This window comes from Lolium rigidum, chromosome 6 (assembly GCF_022539505.1).
Source record: "Lolium rigidum isolate FL_2022 chromosome 6, APGP_CSIRO_Lrig_0.1, whole genome shotgun sequence".
Classification (NCBI taxonomy): Eukaryota; Viridiplantae; Streptophyta; class Magnoliopsida; order Poales; family Poaceae; genus Lolium; species Lolium rigidum.
The window spans coordinates 265,199,445-265,215,884 of record NC_061513.1 but is presented as its reverse complement, the minus strand read 5'-3'; the positions used below and the strand labels follow the sequence as shown (position 1 = coordinate 265,215,884).

The 16,440-nt window shown below is 47.2% G+C and overlaps 1 protein-coding gene across 1 annotated transcript; it reads right to left on the bottom strand.

Annotated features, from left to right (window-relative positions):
- Positions 1-10,031: 10,031 nt before the first annotated feature.
- On the bottom strand, positions 10,032-15,601 carry LOC124664076 (probable E3 ubiquitin-protein ligase HIP1). Its single transcript, XM_047201678.1, has 8 exons — positions 15,595-15,601; positions 15,018-15,192; positions 12,455-12,576; positions 11,692-12,369; positions 10,954-11,363; positions 10,760-10,864; positions 10,523-10,675; positions 10,032-10,398 (listed from the first exon to the last, which is right to left on the bottom strand). The coding sequence occupies exons 1-8, from the start codon at positions 15,599-15,601 to the stop codon at positions 10,273-10,275; spliced, it is 1,776 nt and encodes a 591-aa protein (XP_047057634.1). The 3' UTR covers positions 10,032-10,272.
- Between the last annotated feature and the right edge of the window lie 839 nt (positions 15,602-16,440).

The window sequence follows — 16,440 nt, the reverse complement described above, 5'->3', positions numbered from 1 at the left end:
TCCTATTTTCACCGGGAGCATCCAGAACACCCGGGAAGGACCAGAGGGGGGGCACTAGGCCCCCAGACCATAGGCCGGCGTGGCCCTGGCCCTGGCCGCGCTGCCATATGGTGTGGCCACCCCTTCGACCCTCCTGCGCCGCCTCTTCGCCTATTTAAAGCCTCCGTCGCGAAAACTTTGATACGAAAAACCACGATACGGAAAACCTTCCAGAGCCGCCGCCATCGCGAAGCCAAGATCTGGGGGACAGGAGTCTCTGTTCCGGCACCCTGCCGGAGCGGGGAAGTGCCCCCGGAAGGCTTCTCCATCGACACCGCTGCCATCTCCACCGCCATCTTCATCACCGCTGTCTGCTCCCATGAGGAGGGAGTAGTTCTCCATCGAGGCTCGGGGCTGTACCGGTAGCTATGTGGTTCATCTCTCTCCTATGTGCTTCAATACAATAATCTCATGAGCTGCCTTACGTGATTGAGATTCATATGATGATGTTTGTAATCTAGATGTCATTATGCTAGTCAAGTGAGTTTTACTTATGTGATCTCCGGAGACTCCTTGTCCCACGTGTGTAAAGGTGACGAGTGTGTGCACCGTGTGGGTCTCTTAGGCTATATTTCACGGAATACTTATTCACTTGTTGAATGGCATAGTGAGGTGCTTATTTATATCTCTTTATGATTGCAATGTGTTTGTATCACAATTTATCTATGTGCTACTCTAGCAATGTTATTAAAGTAGTTTTATTCCTCCTGCACGTGTGCAAAGGTGACAGTGTGTGCACCGTGTTAGTACTTGGTTTATGCTATGATCATGATCTCTTGTAGATTGCAAAGTTAACTATTGCTATGATAATATTGATGTGATCTATTCCTCCTACATATGCATGAAGGTGACAGTGTGCATGCTATGTTAGTACTTGGTTTAGTCTTTTGATCTATCTTACACTAAAGGTTACTAAAATATGAGCATTATTGTGGAGCTTGTTAACTCCGGCATTGAGGGTTCGTGTAATCCTACGCAATGTGTTCATCATCCAACAAGAGTGTAGAGTATGCATTTATCCGTTCTGTTATGTGATCAATGTTGAGAGTGTCCACTAGTGAAAGTCTAATCCCTAGGCCTTGTTCCTAAATACCGCTATCGCTGCTTGTTTACTTGTTTTACTTGCGTTACTCATTGCTGCGTTACTACTGCTCGCGTTACTACTCGCTTGTTTATCGTCTCCGGGCAAAGCACTTTTCTTGGTGCCGTTGCTACTACTTATTCATACCACCTGTATTTTACTATCTCTTCGCCGAACTAGTGCACCTATTAGGTGTGTTGGGGACACAAGAGACTTCTTGCTTTGTGGTTGCAGGGTTGCATGAGAGGGATATCTTTGACCTCTTCCTCCCTGAGATCGATAAACCTTGGGTGATCCACTTAAGGGAAACTTGCTGCTGTTCTACAAACCTCTGCTCTTGGAGGCCCAACACTGTCTACAAGAATAGAAGCTCCCGTAGACATCACTTATCTGCACATCCGAAATGGGAAGGAACTGTGGGATGCACTGGACGCTAAGTTTGGTGCTGCCGATGCCGGAGGTGAACTGTATGCTATGGAGCAGTTCAATGAATACAGAATGGTTGAGAACCGATCTGTAGTAGAACAGGCTCATGAGATACGAGATCATGGCAAAGGAACTTGAGCTCCTCAAGTGTGTGCTACCGGACAAGTTTGTCGCGGGATGCATTGTCGCTAAGCTTCCCCCTTCATGGAGGAACTTTGCCACTTCCCGAAACATCGGAGGCATGAGTTTTCACGTTGAGAATATCATGGGCTCTCCGGATGTTGAGGAGAAGGCGAGGGCAAACGACAAACACACTTGGAGGAACCGAGGGACGTTCTGCTGCCAATATGGTGCGGAAAAATGCCCACAAGTCCAAGGGAAAGAACAAGGGAGTCTCCCGGACTACCAACTTCAAGAAGAAGGGGAAAACGGAGAAGAAAGATCCTTCGTCGGGTGTGTGGCGAGATCAGGCCATCGGGCCAATCGTTGTCCACAACGCAAAGGAAAGAAATGTCGAGCTGGACAGTAACTCAAATTCTGTCGGCATGGTCATTGGCAACACAGAGGAAGGAACTACGGTGGTATGGTAATATGTTACCTACTCGTTCTTTCGGTGTTTCAGCCTACGGAATGGTGGGTTGATATGGGTGCTAATGTTCATGTGTGTGCTGACATCTCCATGTTTACCTCTTATCGGGCCCGAGGTTCCTCGAGTAATGATGGGGAATGGGTTACATGCTACTGTTCGTGGTGTTGGCACGGTAGATCCGAAGTTTACTTCGGGAAAGATCGTGCAACCGAAGAACGTGCTCGCATGTCCCTTCTATCAAGAAGAATCTTGTTAGTGGCTCCCGTCTTATGAAAGATGGGTTTAAGTTGGTGTTTGAGTCCAATAAAGTTGTACTTGTCTAAGTATGGAACTTTTGTCTGAAAGGGATATGAATGTGAGGGAATGTTGCGTTTCTCTCTAGAAGACTTCGTGATAATGTTGTGAATCATGTAAGCACTAGTGTTAATGAAACTAATGTTTGGCATTCACGACTTTGTCATGTTAATTTCGGTTGTATGACGCGGCTTGCCGATATGAGTTTAATTCCGAAATTCACCTTTGTCAAAGGCTCTAAGTGCCATGCTTGTGTGCAAGCAAAGCAGCCTCGCAAGCCTCACAAGCCTCGCGAAGGAAAGAAACTTGGCACCACTAGAGCTCATACATTCATATCTATGTGAGATGAATGGTGAGTTGACAAAAGGTGGAAAGAAATTTTTCATGACTTTGATTGATGATTCCACTAGGTACTTGTTATGTGTATCTCCTCAAAACTAAAGATGAGGCTCTTGATTTCTTTAAAATCTATAAGGCTGAAGTTGAGAACCAACTTGAAAGAAAGATAAAAAGGGTTCGGTCCGATCGTGGTGGAGAGTACTTTTCTAATGAGTTCAATTTATTCTGGCGTGAACATGGTATAATCCATGAGAGGACGCCTCCCAATTCCCCACAATCCAATGGGATTGCGGAAAGGAAAAACCGTACTCTAACGGATTTGGTTAACGCCATGTTAGATGTTTCGGGTTTATCCAAGGAATGGTGGGGGAGGCTATATTGACTTCGTGTCATGTCCTAAACCGTGTTCCAACCAAGAATAAAGAGATTACCCCTTATGAGGAATGGGAAAAGAAAAGACCAACACTCTCCTACCTACGAACTTGGGGCTGTTTGGCTAAAGTGAATTTGCCAATCACCAAAAAGCGAAAGCTTGGACCAAAAACCGTGGATCGTGTCTTTCTTGGCTATGCTCGCCCATAGCATTGCTTATAGATTTCTTGTGGTGAAATCTGGAGTGGACGACATGAATGTTGGCACCATCTTTGAATCAAGAGATGCTACATTCTTTGAGGACATATCTCCTATGAGAGATATGCATGGCATGACTAGTTGGGAATCTGATCCAATACATGAAACTCCTATGGAGTCTAATGACGAATCTGATGATGAGAGTTCAGATTCTGATGAAGATAACAATGAAGCTCCCACAAGGAGTAAGAGACAAAGGACTGCAAAGTCTTTTGGTAATGATTTTATTGTGTATCTTGTGGATGATACTCCCACTACCATTTCAGAAGCTCATGCATCTCCTGATGCAGACTACTGGAAGGAAGCGGTTCAAAGCGAGATGGATTCCATCTTGGCTAATGGAACGTGGGAGTTATCTGAGCATCCTTATGGGTGCAAACCTGTAGGATGTAAATGGGTATTTAAGAAGAAGCTTCGAGCTGATGGTACTATTGAAAAGTACAAAGCTCGGCTTGTAGCCAAAGGCTATACCCAAAAGGAAGGCGAAGATTTCTTCGATACCTACTCACCTGTGGCGAGATTGACCACAATTCGAGTACTACTGTCATTGGCTGCCTCACACGGTCTTCTCGTTCATCAAATGGACGTTAAGACGGCTTTCCTAAATGGAGAGTTGGACGAGGAAATTTACATGGAACAGACTCGATGGTTTTGTACTACAAGGTCAAGAAAGAAAGGTGTGTAAATTAAAGAAATCTTTGTATGGGCTTAAACAAGCACCCAAACAATGGCATGAGAAGTTTGAAAGAACTTTGACATCTGTGGGCTTTGTTGTTAATGAAGCCGACAAATGTGTGTATTACCGCCATGGTGGGGGTGAGGGAGTTGTCCTATGCTTGTATGTGGATGACATACTAATTTTTGGGACAAGTATCAAAGTGATTGAGGAGGTAAAAACCTTCTTATCTCAGTGTTTCGAGATGAAAGATCTTGGAGAAGCTGATGTTATATTGAACATCAAGCTATTGAGAGATGAGAATAATGGGATTACACTTGTGCAATCCCATTATGTTGAGAAGGTGTTGAGCAGATTTGGTTATGCTGATTGCAAATCTTCTCTCACACCTTATGATCCTAGTGTCTTGCTTCGAAAGAATGAAAAGGCAACTAAAGATCAATTGAGATACTCTCAAATCATTGGTTCACTCATGTACTTAGCTTGCGCTACGAGGGCTGATATCTCGTTTGCTGTATGCAAACTTAGCCGGTTTGTGGCCAACACGGGAGATGATCATTGGCATGCTCTTGAGAGAGTGATGCGCTATCTAAAGGGAACCATGAGTTATGGAATCCATTATACCGGGTATCCAAGAGGACTTGAAGGGTATAGTGATTCCAATTGGATTTCTGATGCTAAAATGAAAGCCACAAGTGGATATGTTTTCACTCTTGGTAGTGGCACTGTTTCCTGGAAGTCTTGCAAGCAGACCATCTTAACGAGGTCAACTATGGAAGCGAGAACTCACGAGCATTAGATACAGCCTACTCGTCGAAGCGGAATGGCTTCGTGAGCTCTTGATGGACTTGCCTATGGTTGAAAAACCAATACCGGCTATCCTCATGAACTGTGATAATCAAACTGTGATTGTCAAAGTGAAAAGTTCTAAGGATAATATGAAAAGTTCCAAACATATCAAGAGGAGATTGAAGTCCGTCGAAAACCGAAGAACTCCGGAGTGATAGCATTGGATTATGTCCAAAGTGGTAAAAATCGGCGGATCCTTTCACAAAAGGACTATCAAGAAACATGATAGACCTTGCATCGATGGAGATGGGTTTGAGACCCACTTGAGTTGCCGAGGGGTAACCCAACCTATGTGATCGGAAATTCCGTGAAGTAGGACTCGGGAAAACAAACCGGAGTAACTGAGTTGAGAGAAAATATAATACTCCCACTCCGCTGCAGATGCAATTCTCTCATAGTTACTGTAAGGCAGGTTGACGATGTCTTAATGTGTTCTGAGCGGCTCTTAATGAGCGAAGACGCTGTCCTACAGGGCGATCTTTGAAGAGCACACCTATATGAGTGACACTACTGGTCATAGTGTGGGAGGTTTGGGTGAATCTCTAGTAAGCTCATGAAAGGCCGAGGAGTATGACTTATAAGCTCCACCCGAGGGGAAGGCTATGGTAGCCTAGTACCGTGCCGGCATTGAGCGAAACTTGCTGCACAAAGACTGACAATTCAAGGCATAGTCCATTGTTCGAGTTGTAGTCAAGCGTAGCACCTTGCCTAAGTGGAAGTTCAACTTAACGGCCTCCACCGAAGTGCAGGTATATCAAACAGTGAATGGAACTAATGTGTCTTCTGATGTGCATATGAGATCTGGTGGGGGATTGTTGAATGTAGATGGGCTGCAGCCCAGTAAGGTAGCCCATATAGTCTACAATTCCTGAAATCTCAAGGCCCATCACGTTGGCAGCTTGGGACAGCCTTGGGGGACAAAGTTTAGTCCCACATTGCTAGTTGGGAGTGATTTGGAGTGGTATATAAGGGCTGCTGTTCTAGTCATTCCAAGTGAGTGAGAATAGAAAGAGCCCTCGCGCACTCCTCCTCCTCCGCCCGCCCCGCTACGCCTCGTCACGCACGCACGTCGCGTTTCGTGACTCGAGTTCGAGTTCGAGACACTCTCAAGGAAGCCTAAATTTTTTCTTGGTGCACCAACTGTGTTGGGTACGTGTCGACCTGCATGTGCATGCTCGCCGCGTGTCCCTGACTTCCTACGCGTGTCAACGCGGTCGGGGCGACTCTCCTCCCAGGCTATACAAGGAGACCGATCGGATCCGGAAACGAGTGCTTTTAGATCTCTCTCGCGCGAAGTTCCTTTTGCTGCGCTACTCTCTAGTCTTCCCCATCCCGGCGTCTGCGTGCACAGCTCGTCCGGGAGAGCAGGCCTCCGAAACTCGTCCGTTGAGATCCCGCACCGGGAGACGGGCGATAAGGTTTTTGGGGAGCGTCTCGGCGCGATCGCCGCTCATCGTTCGTCTTCTTCTTCGACGACCCGGCCGCTTCATCGACGGATCCGACTACACCATGGGCGACATCAACAATACTCATGGTGGTGGTGTTGCTGCTGGTGCGACCTTCCCGGTCGCGATGTACGTGCTTTTCCTCTCCTACCTTGCACTCGCTACTTGTTCCATGTTCGTATCCGATGCATGTGCTTAGTCTGATGAGTATGGTTAAGTATGCTTGTGCATCTGTAATGTTGATTTCGGTAATTAAACTCACACGGAAATTGCCTAATATTCCATCAAGAGATCCTCCCGGATACGGCTAAGTCATACGTTGATCCGACCTAGTGGGCTCCGGGCTGGATTCCTCCATCTTGATTCTCCAACAACTTGGTTGCCCGGGTGGGCCATTGGCCCCACCATCATCTGTGGGTCACCGTGGTTTATCGGAATTGAGATCCGTTGTGGTATGCCTAGTTAGCATATCCACAACAAATGGATTGGTGGGGGTTGTAGATCTAGATCTTCTCTTTTAAAACTCTCAGAAAGGTGCAGTAATCATAGGAGGGAAGGGCCGGGAAGCAGGCTCCTTTTATAGGAAAAGCAAAATATTATCGTTTGGGCCAAAAACAAGCAGCCCAGTCAAGATTGGCCAAACCGGAATCGACTAGCGAAACTGGTGAGGAGCATGGCACCGTCGGTTTTCTCGCCGCAATGTCCAAACTGGCGTGACGGTTTCCACGCCATAATATCCTGCGAGTTGCCGAAACGGCGCTCTATATAGCCTTTCGACATATACCGGAATTTTTCGGCGGCTGTCGGTTTGTTCCGGCAGTGAGTCCGGCGGTGCCGATTTCTACATCGGGTTTTCAAACAGAATATGAAAACGGTGATAACTTTTACGTCTGGACTCCGATTTTAGCAAGCCTGAGATTTTTGAAAAGCTAAGAATAAGCTCTATCCAATAGAGGGTATAAGACTGAAGAAATAGCAAGAACTAGAATACCAAATATGAAGAGGTATGAAACCTCCCTAAAAGAAGAATCAGTAAAACCTCTAAACTTGAAAACACAAAAAGGAGATGCATATGAGTTCCATTTTTGATGAATTTGGGCTTGTTGAAGAGCTAGCAACAAGCTTAAGATCTTCAACAACTTGGAACCTTGGAACCATGTATGAGATAATGACATCGTTGTGTGATGATGCATAACATGATGATCGAGCAAGAGCGTGATGTGACAGCACTTTCTCTTTCTTCACATGCATTCTACTCAGGCAATCCTTCCTTCACTCTTGCCTCCATGCTCCAGCACTCCGCTCATGCAACGGTTTAGTCACGCATGTGTCATTTCCCCGTGCGGCCAGTAGCTCATCTCTTCGTCGCTCTAACACGGATCGAGCATTGTGGCAGCTTTCAGAGCGCCTACAAATCTGCCCTCGAGTCTGTGCCCCATGGCTACATAACCTACTCTTTCTCCCCACCACTCCACCAGCGCCTCCTGAGTCCTGACGCGGCTGAGTATCCTCGTCGGCAGTGTCTGGACCATGGAGCTCTCTCGAAACCACGCCATCCTCTTGGTCGGAGTCGCACTCCTCGCAGCGGCAGCTTGCGCCGCCGCAGAGCCGTGCGACACGACGGAGATCGCCGACCAACTGGACTCGTTCTGCCGGCCGGACGAGGAGGGCTACCGCCGCCATGGCACAGCTTGCTGCGAGGCGGTGCGGTCCGCCGTGGAGATGTCTCTGACTGTCGACCCCCTCTGCATCTGCCACCTGGAAGAGGAGCCAGCGTTCATTGTGAGTGACCTCACTATACAGGAGCTCCCCGATATCTACGTAGCCTGCGGCGGCCCTAACAGCAGGGCCGTCCAGCTCGTCGCCGACAGATGCTCCGGTAATGATCAGCCGTGCTTTTAACTGCGACTTGGTTTCTACTTTTCCATTGTGGATCTCTCTGACGACTCTGACGACATCAACATGCTATGTGTTCTTCTTCTTTTGTATCTCTAGCGCCGCCGCCCCAGCAGCAACACGGACCCGGCCATGTCAACGCCATCTACGCCGGCCAACCCACACCACAGTGAACGAGCAACGAACGCGCAGCATGCAGCGCGAAAAAATATCTGAAACGGTAGTACTCTGGCTGCTTTCTGCGGCGAGGCTTTCGACCATGTAATAAAGTGCTAGTTTGTCTTTAATTAGTTGGTTCTCACCATGTTCTTATAAGCCGAAAAACTCCAAAAAGTCACTGCAATGGCAATGTTTTCTTATACTTATCTGAGACGGCCGCACATTATTTATTTATTTTGGTACTTCGATTGTTTCGAAAGTTCGGCCTAAAGCTTGCCCACGCATGTGATGGTTCACGACCTCACGGTACGAAATAAAAACATCAGAAATATGGAATGATTCAACAACTATCTTTTGCCTTACTTGATTTACTTGAGATTATTATCCATCGACTGAATAGTATTGATGTCCAAGAAGATACACATCGCACTTTGATCCTATACAAACTAGGGGCGTGCTGAGAATCTCCCGGGATCAGAACCTTCGAACCCTCGCATGGAGAGCTCGAGACCTGTCCCCTAGCCAGGACCGGTTCATAGGTTTCAGGAGGGCTGGGGCGAGAAGACACAAAAAGGCCCTTGTTTACCGAAAAGAGTATTTGACACATGAGAACCAGTGCTCCTGATTTTTAAAAATCATATTTTTTGGATTTCAAAAAATATAAAATTAAATACCCACACACATATAAACATTTTGAAGGTACCGTAGAAATTTTAGAGAAAAATATGTTATATTTTAAGCTATACAAAAAAGACAAATTTCTGACAAATATATACATCTATAAGTAGCCACAAATTTGTTTTTTTCTGTAGCTCAAAATACAATGCAATTTCTACTGAAACTTTGCATAAATATTCAGAACATGTGTATATATTCATGGAATAAATGTGATGAATTTTTGAAACGCAGAAATACAGTTTTTAAATATTTTAAAAACTGAGAGCACTGGTGCTCATGTGCACCAAATTTGCTTCCTTTACCCTTGTTTACCCACAAAATACTCAAGACTATTTCGAATAAAACATTGCTTCCTAAGTCATCTCTGGTCATAGTATATATGGGATAGAGAGTAGTAGATGCCAAATGGTTGCTATACCCAGTGAAGTTTTTGTTTCAGGTTTTTGGTGTTCCAGTTTTTCATCGAAAGCTCAAGTTTCCTGTCTTTGTACGATCAGCTGCAGGTACCTGTAAATTATAATGATATCAGAAACATTGTAGCCTTGTTTCCAACCACAGTTGTCTATCCAGTCCACATACAGACCGATTGACAGAAGGAGCGTTGATGTCCATCTATTCAATTCGACGTGGGACAGAAAGCGCCAGAACCTTTTGGTTTAGTACTCCTTTATTCAGGAAATTAGCACAAGATAGCAGTTGGGACAGGCCTGTGGTGCACCCACGTACATGTACGCAGCCACACACGCAACAATAGCAAACAGCAGTAAAGTTAACCCGAAAGAAATATCGAGTTAACAGGCATCATTGCTTAAGCAATCACGCCTGATCTGCCACCAGACATTCACAACTCAGACCAACGGCATCGATACGTTAAACTAACTATCAGCACCTGATGTGCTGTGTCCACCCAACAGCCAGACAACCATGATATATAGTTTAAATAATAGCTGGAGAATCTCTAGCAATTGCATGTTGAAAGTTCTACGGCAAGACAGAACACGGCTACTGCAGCAACCCACCAAATGAGCCGTCTTAGCGCACTTATTTCCATGGCTAAGACGCGAAAGAATAGACAGGCATAACTGAGCCTGATTCTAGAATAAATGGAGAGGAACGCCAATTATTTTGCTTCCCCTCGTCTATTAAGCTGCGGCTTGCTTCCTCTCACGTTCTAAGCCGCAGCCTGCTTGCACACCGGGCACACGTTCTTCACCTGCAGCCACTTCTTGATGCAGCCTGAGTGGAAGTCGTGCCCACATTTCAGTACTCCCAGGAGATCATTGTCTATGTATCCCTCCTGCACATGATTCGAAGGCCATACATTAGAACTGGATGGAGGAAATGATTCAACACATGGCTGTAACAAAATTGGTCAACATGGAACTGGCAATCAGACACACAGCAGTGGAACAAAACTGTACCAGGCAGACTAAACACCTCCCATCCTCCTCATCCTCGTCGTCCTCCGCCTGATCAGAGCTGCAACAGACCACTTCTTTCACACAACCTGATATCTTCTCATCAGCAAGGCCAGTGTTGACATTGCCTATGGTTTCCTCTAAAGCCAGCAGTTCCTACACACAGAAGACGGAAAAAGGTTTAGAAATGATCGCCAAGTTTCATGAGCACTTGAATGAAAAATCAAACGGCAGCTGTACCTCATAGCTCATCTCATCAATGTTCAGTCTCAAGTCCCTGTGGGGGTCAGCAACTGCTTGCCTTGATGACTGATAGTAAGCCAACTGGGTTTCCAGCATAAGGCGCTTCACAAAACAGCAACTAGATCAATTAAAGATTCAAACCTACATGGATACAACCTAAATTACCTGAAAACAGGAAGCAAGACATCTACCTGTGCCTCAAGCATCAGAGGATGACCATACAATGAGCTCCTCGCCATTCTGTTCCTTCCACTGTTAGCATGTGCCATGGAAACATGCCTTGCTTGTCTAGAAGATGCAGCGGTGCCAACAGGAGATGGCTGATTGATCCTCATGGATGTAGAAGTTGCAGGTGGATAGCTCGCAATGACTGCATTATGGGGAATTGCTCTTGAGCTGGAGGAAGCTGCAGATGATGGATGAGCATAGATAGAAACGCCGTCACCATGAACAGCTCTAGGAGCAGGATAGCCACCATTGGCGAACATTGCAGTGTCTGAAGAACCATGGACAGGTGGGGCAGCAGCAATACTTGAGCTGCTCTGCATAGCAGGATGGTGCAGCCTTCCCGTCGAGGCCCTACCAGTAATCCCAGTGGCCCCTAAACACAGGTATAACATGTACTGTAAGCCTGAACAACAGTATTAAACAGCAAGAAAATAAAACAGAATATGCTATTATATCATATAGAAGATTAGGGACACTAACAATCCACATTTTTCGGTAAAACTGCAGCGCAGGACTAAAAACAGAAGGTAACTACTAAAGTCAAGTCACAAAAATCCAATCCATACAGAATTAAGATGGCTTATGTTTGGTTGCAGCATTGATCATATGAACCAAAGATTTTATGCAGGGAAGTGCGTTAGAAAGATAACAATAATACATCTAGCAAATTAAAGTAAGATATTTTTCTGCAGGTAACTAACCTGAAGGTAATGTTCTTGTCTGCAGAGAAAAAAGTGCTTGGTTCCTCTCTGCTGATGTACTCCGGAAAGCACTTGCAGCTGAATGGAACAGCGGCAGGTGATTGTTGCTTGATGTGGAAGTTGAACCTGGTCTAGGTTCCACAGAAATATTGGCCTGATCATGGCGTGCTCTGACATTCCTCTGAGACCCTTCTTGATTAACCAAGGGTTGGTCATGCCAGTTGCTTGGACCAATGCTTAAAGGCATTTGAGGAAATAAAGGCTCAGTATGTGCAGTAGAATTTGGCTGCACAATATTAGAGAACCGACTACTGGAAGAGCTTCCCACATAATAGTCACCGGCACCCAATCCATCCACAGGGTTTTTTCGCTTCACCGCAACCCTTCTGCTGTCCACATGGGAACTCATTGGAGGAAACAATTCCTCAGAACCATGTGGGTAACTTGGAGCAGGTTTTGGCTGAGCATCATATGGTACACTGCTACTGGATCTTCCAGGACGATATGGAGCAAAGGAAACATGCGAGGTTCCTTGGTTTCCAACTCTATGGCCTGGAAACTGCATAGCATGGCTTGAAGATGTAGTAGCGTCATTTGATCTACTTGCCATACCCCCAAAGCCTGGAGGACCAAGTCTAAGGGGTGCATCGCCTCCCATATGCTCAAAAAGCTTCTGATCTGAGATTGGAACAAAAGAGTGTTGCTATTATTATATCATAATTGAGATGAAAAGCCTGATAGAGCACAGGTGAAGTCCAGCTACCTAAGGGCGTAGGTTCATTGTGCTGCCCATCCCTGGGTTGAATGCGATCCATTTCTGGCACCTGGAGATGGTTCTGATGATGCCTAGCCAAGAAGCAGTCTGGTTTGGTTACTGTCCTTAACCTGGAATCACAGATTGGATGAACGTCAGCTCAGACAACATTGCCAATTTCACTGAAATTATGTGCTAGCATAGATCAACATGGACGATGGATATTACTGAGCTAGCGACTGTTGCAACTCAGGTGTCAAAACATGGAAATAACTTCATCTGCTCCTAAAACTACAAAGGCATATTGATTAGTTAATCTACTCATACATTAACGAAAGTGTCTGTGGCCTTATTTATGTCTAATGGTAAACTCACTGCATTTATTCACCGCCAATCAGTCGAGTTGGACCTAGACAGGCAAATTAGACACACTGTCAGGAGACGACACATTGGGTAACCCCGCCCACGAGGTGTTATCCCTTTGGCATCCAGTCCTGCATGACTGCTCACCGTACCCCAAAATTGGCAAGAAATGACTGTAGATTCTCAATAGACCAATCGTGAGAGTGATCAATATGAATCTGGTAGAGTGCAGCTACAGAACATATGGGACTATTCACTAGCCTGGAGATGGATGATGGAAATTGTAAAAGACGTATGCATGCAGCGCCTGAATAAGTCTCAGTCTGAAGTTACTACCCAATCGCATCCCCAAATACAGGAAATCAGACTACATTAGACATTTCACTGCTTTTAACAGGTATGTCCTGGTTTAAGCCAAATCCAAGCATTGGCAGGCATTTCCAAATAAATAAATAAATGGTCTTTGTGCCATAAAAACCAATCAGTACCTGAGTACATGGACAATTTTTATTGGTGCAAGAAAATATGCAAAATTGAAGAATTACCAGAAAGAGAGGGGGGGGGGGGGGCATTGTCCTCTTAAATGTAGTACATAACTACATACATCGGCTTGTACAATAACAGGCTGTTGTGTCATCTGTGGTTATATAAATTTAACTTGGGCACATATATGGCAGGTGATAAAACAACAGGGCATCCTTATCATCAGCCAAGAGATGGAGGAGTAAAACATGTTAAATTCTCTAGCATATCTGTTTGACGGGGTAACAAAGCAAAGTGGCCGGAAATGGTAGCTGACAGCAGGTCGCTGCACGCCACGCACATAATCGATAACCCATCTACGGATAGAACAGCAGCAACTAATGACGAATGCTTATTGGTGGCAAGGATATGGCAAAATTAAAGGATTACCACAAAAGGGGGCAACACTGCCCTGTTAAATGGAGTACAATTATTGGCTTCTAATAACAAGCTATTGTCTCATCTGTGGTTGGATAATTTCAACTCGAGGTCAGACATGGAAGGTGATAAAACAATGGGCCATCCTTATCGTCATCCAAGAGTAGGGGTTTATAATTTTACTTGTCTATCTCGGCTACCGCAAAACAATACAGACACGTAATTTCGTCCTGACCCGCAGGGACTGAGGTTTGGCGGGACGGCAGCTCAATCCACCGACCCACGTGACAGTTATCCCCTTGACGTCCAGTCATGTATGACTGATCCCAAAATTGGCAAGACATGACTGTAGATTCTCTATAGGTCAACCCCACAAGACTTGTTTTCTTGTGGACTGCAGTTACAAATTCTGTGATTGTTTACACGCCTGGAGGTGAATTTGCAGAGGGAAATGGTAAAAGCCGTATGTATACAGCTCCTGAATACAAGGTTCTACGCAATCACTTCCCCCGAACACAGAAAATCAGACAAGACCAGAGCTCATTTGGCTGGTTTCAGCAGGTATGTCCTGGTTGAAGCCAAACCCGAGCATTGGCAGGCATTTGGTAATCAAAAAGAAATGGTCTTTGTGCCATACTAATCAATCATGAGAACCTGGGCAATGCTTATATCTGTGTAAAGGAAATATATGCAAAATTGAACAATTGCCAGAAAAGGGGATAGCATTGACCCCTCTTAAACGTAGCACATATATTGTATTGTCTTGTATAATAACAAGCTGTGGTTGCGTGATTTTAACTTGGGGCCAGATATGGCAGGTTATGAAAGAACAGGGCATCCATCCTTATCCTGAGCCAAATTATTTGTACCTAGTATATGTGTTGGAAGTGGTAAGCTACCGGAAATGGATGGTGAGAGCAGTTTTGCTACACGCCTTACAGATAACTGGTAGATAGCCCATCTACGGATGGATAGAACAGCAGCGATTCCTTGAACACACCGATCGGGATAGCAGCGACCGGTTCCGTCCGTCAGACGGGGAGCAATCTAGCACGTGCGTGACCGAACTCTGTTCTACCTGTCAGGCTAATTTTATTTGCGTGTACTGCTATCTAGGCGGCGGCGGAACAGGACAAACTCGTAATCCCGCGCCGACGGGGAGATCGTCGGGCGGCGGGTCAATCTACCACCCCACCGCCCGCCGCCGCCGAACAAGGAGGGGGAGGGCGTAGAACTCCCAACCAATCGGAACCAAAGCTAGAGGCACACGGCACAGGTAGAAAAGGGTAAATCGGAGCGGCGGCCGTACCTGCTCAAGGAAGGCGCGCGGCGGCCGATCCGTGCAGATCGGTGGCGGCGGGTACTGGTTCTCCGGCTGGCGGCGGCGGGCGGCTGGGTGTGGTCGCCGCCGGTGGTGGTGTGAAGGCGGAGAGAAATAAGTCCGCGTGGGTGGGGAGAGGTGGGGTGGGAGGAGGGCGGGGCGCCTTTATAGCGGCGGGGAGCGGTGTGGTGAGGTGAGCGTTGCGGAGAAGGAGTTGCCTCGTCTCGTCTTGGCAGTGGGGTCCACCTGGCCTGCCTGTCTTGTCACTTTACTCCTTGCCTAAAATGAAATACTACTACGGTCTCGGGCTCGGCTTGCTTTCAAAATTCGAATCGTGTCCGCGCCCGGCCCCGCCTGGCAGGAGGAGGCAAGGGATACGTATCCTGTACCGTACGTGGCCGCTGGGAGCGAGGAGAGTAAATTACATATAGGTACCACTTTTGGGGCAACGGTTGCGAGTTGGTACCAACTCTGGTAATTTTAACAAATAAGTGCAACTTCTAGGGCAGCTTGTAACAAATAGAGCAACTCTGGAGTTAACAACGAATTAACTACGCGGACCCACTTGTCATAACTAACGTCCGTGTGCGAGCCGTTAGGGCACGAGTAGATCCTTTTTTTATTTCACCGCGGAGGCAAGGTTAATTGGCCGTTACAGCCGTGGGGTCCACCTCGCCAGCGTGGCAGCCGGTATTTGAGGAGCCGTACGCCGGGCGACAGAAGTCGTCGGCGGAAATATTCTCCGAGAGCACCGAGTCGAACCCAGCCAACAGCGGCGCCCGAGAGAGAGACAGAGCGAGTCGCCGCTCTGAAGTAGATGGCGGCGGTGCCATGGAAACCGCTGTTCTGGGAGCGTCTCCGTGATTCGTTCGCGTTTGCCGGCCTCGACCGCCGCCACCTCGCCGCAGTTGCGGTTGACCTCGCCTCGCTTCTGCGTGGCGGCGAGGGGGCCCCTGACGTCGCTCTTATCAACGACTGCAGAGGCGTCAGCGCTGCTCGCCTTCATGATCTCCTCTCCACGGTGGAGCTCCTAGCGCTCCGGTGCATGCGCAAGGAGCTGGAGATGGAAGGTCGACTCATGGTGCGCGCGGTTAGGAAGCTATTCAGCCACGCCTAGGACAGGGTCGCGGTCGTCCCGCGGCCACCTCGGAGCGGCCGGCTGCCTCCTCGCCGCCACGGGCCTTGCCGTCGACGAAGAAAGGGTGGCCGTCCTGGCGGCCGTCGAGGTTGCGGTGGAGCTACTGGATGCGACGCAGATGTTGCGCGCCGGTGATGCCACCTTCGCCTACGTGGCCCTGCTCCATGCCGACTCGCCGGCCGCGGCACCCGCCATCGTCGGCGCCCGCGACGCCGCGTGGGTCTCGCTCGGCGGCTCCGTGCCTGGGTTGCTCCTCTGCATCGCCCTCTCCGG

Excerpts from the sequence above, each read along its gene's own strand:
- LOC124664076 (XM_047201678.1), bottom strand. Across the intron at positions 10,676-10,759 it reads TTGATGAGATGAGCTATGAG|GAACTGCTGGCTTTAGAGGA; the intron begins GTACAGCTGCCG and ends TTCTGTGTGTAG. Across the intron at positions 10,399-10,522 it reads GGAGGTGTTTAGTCTGCCTG|GAGGGATACATAGACAATGA; the intron begins GTACAGTTTTGT and ends AATCATGTGCAG.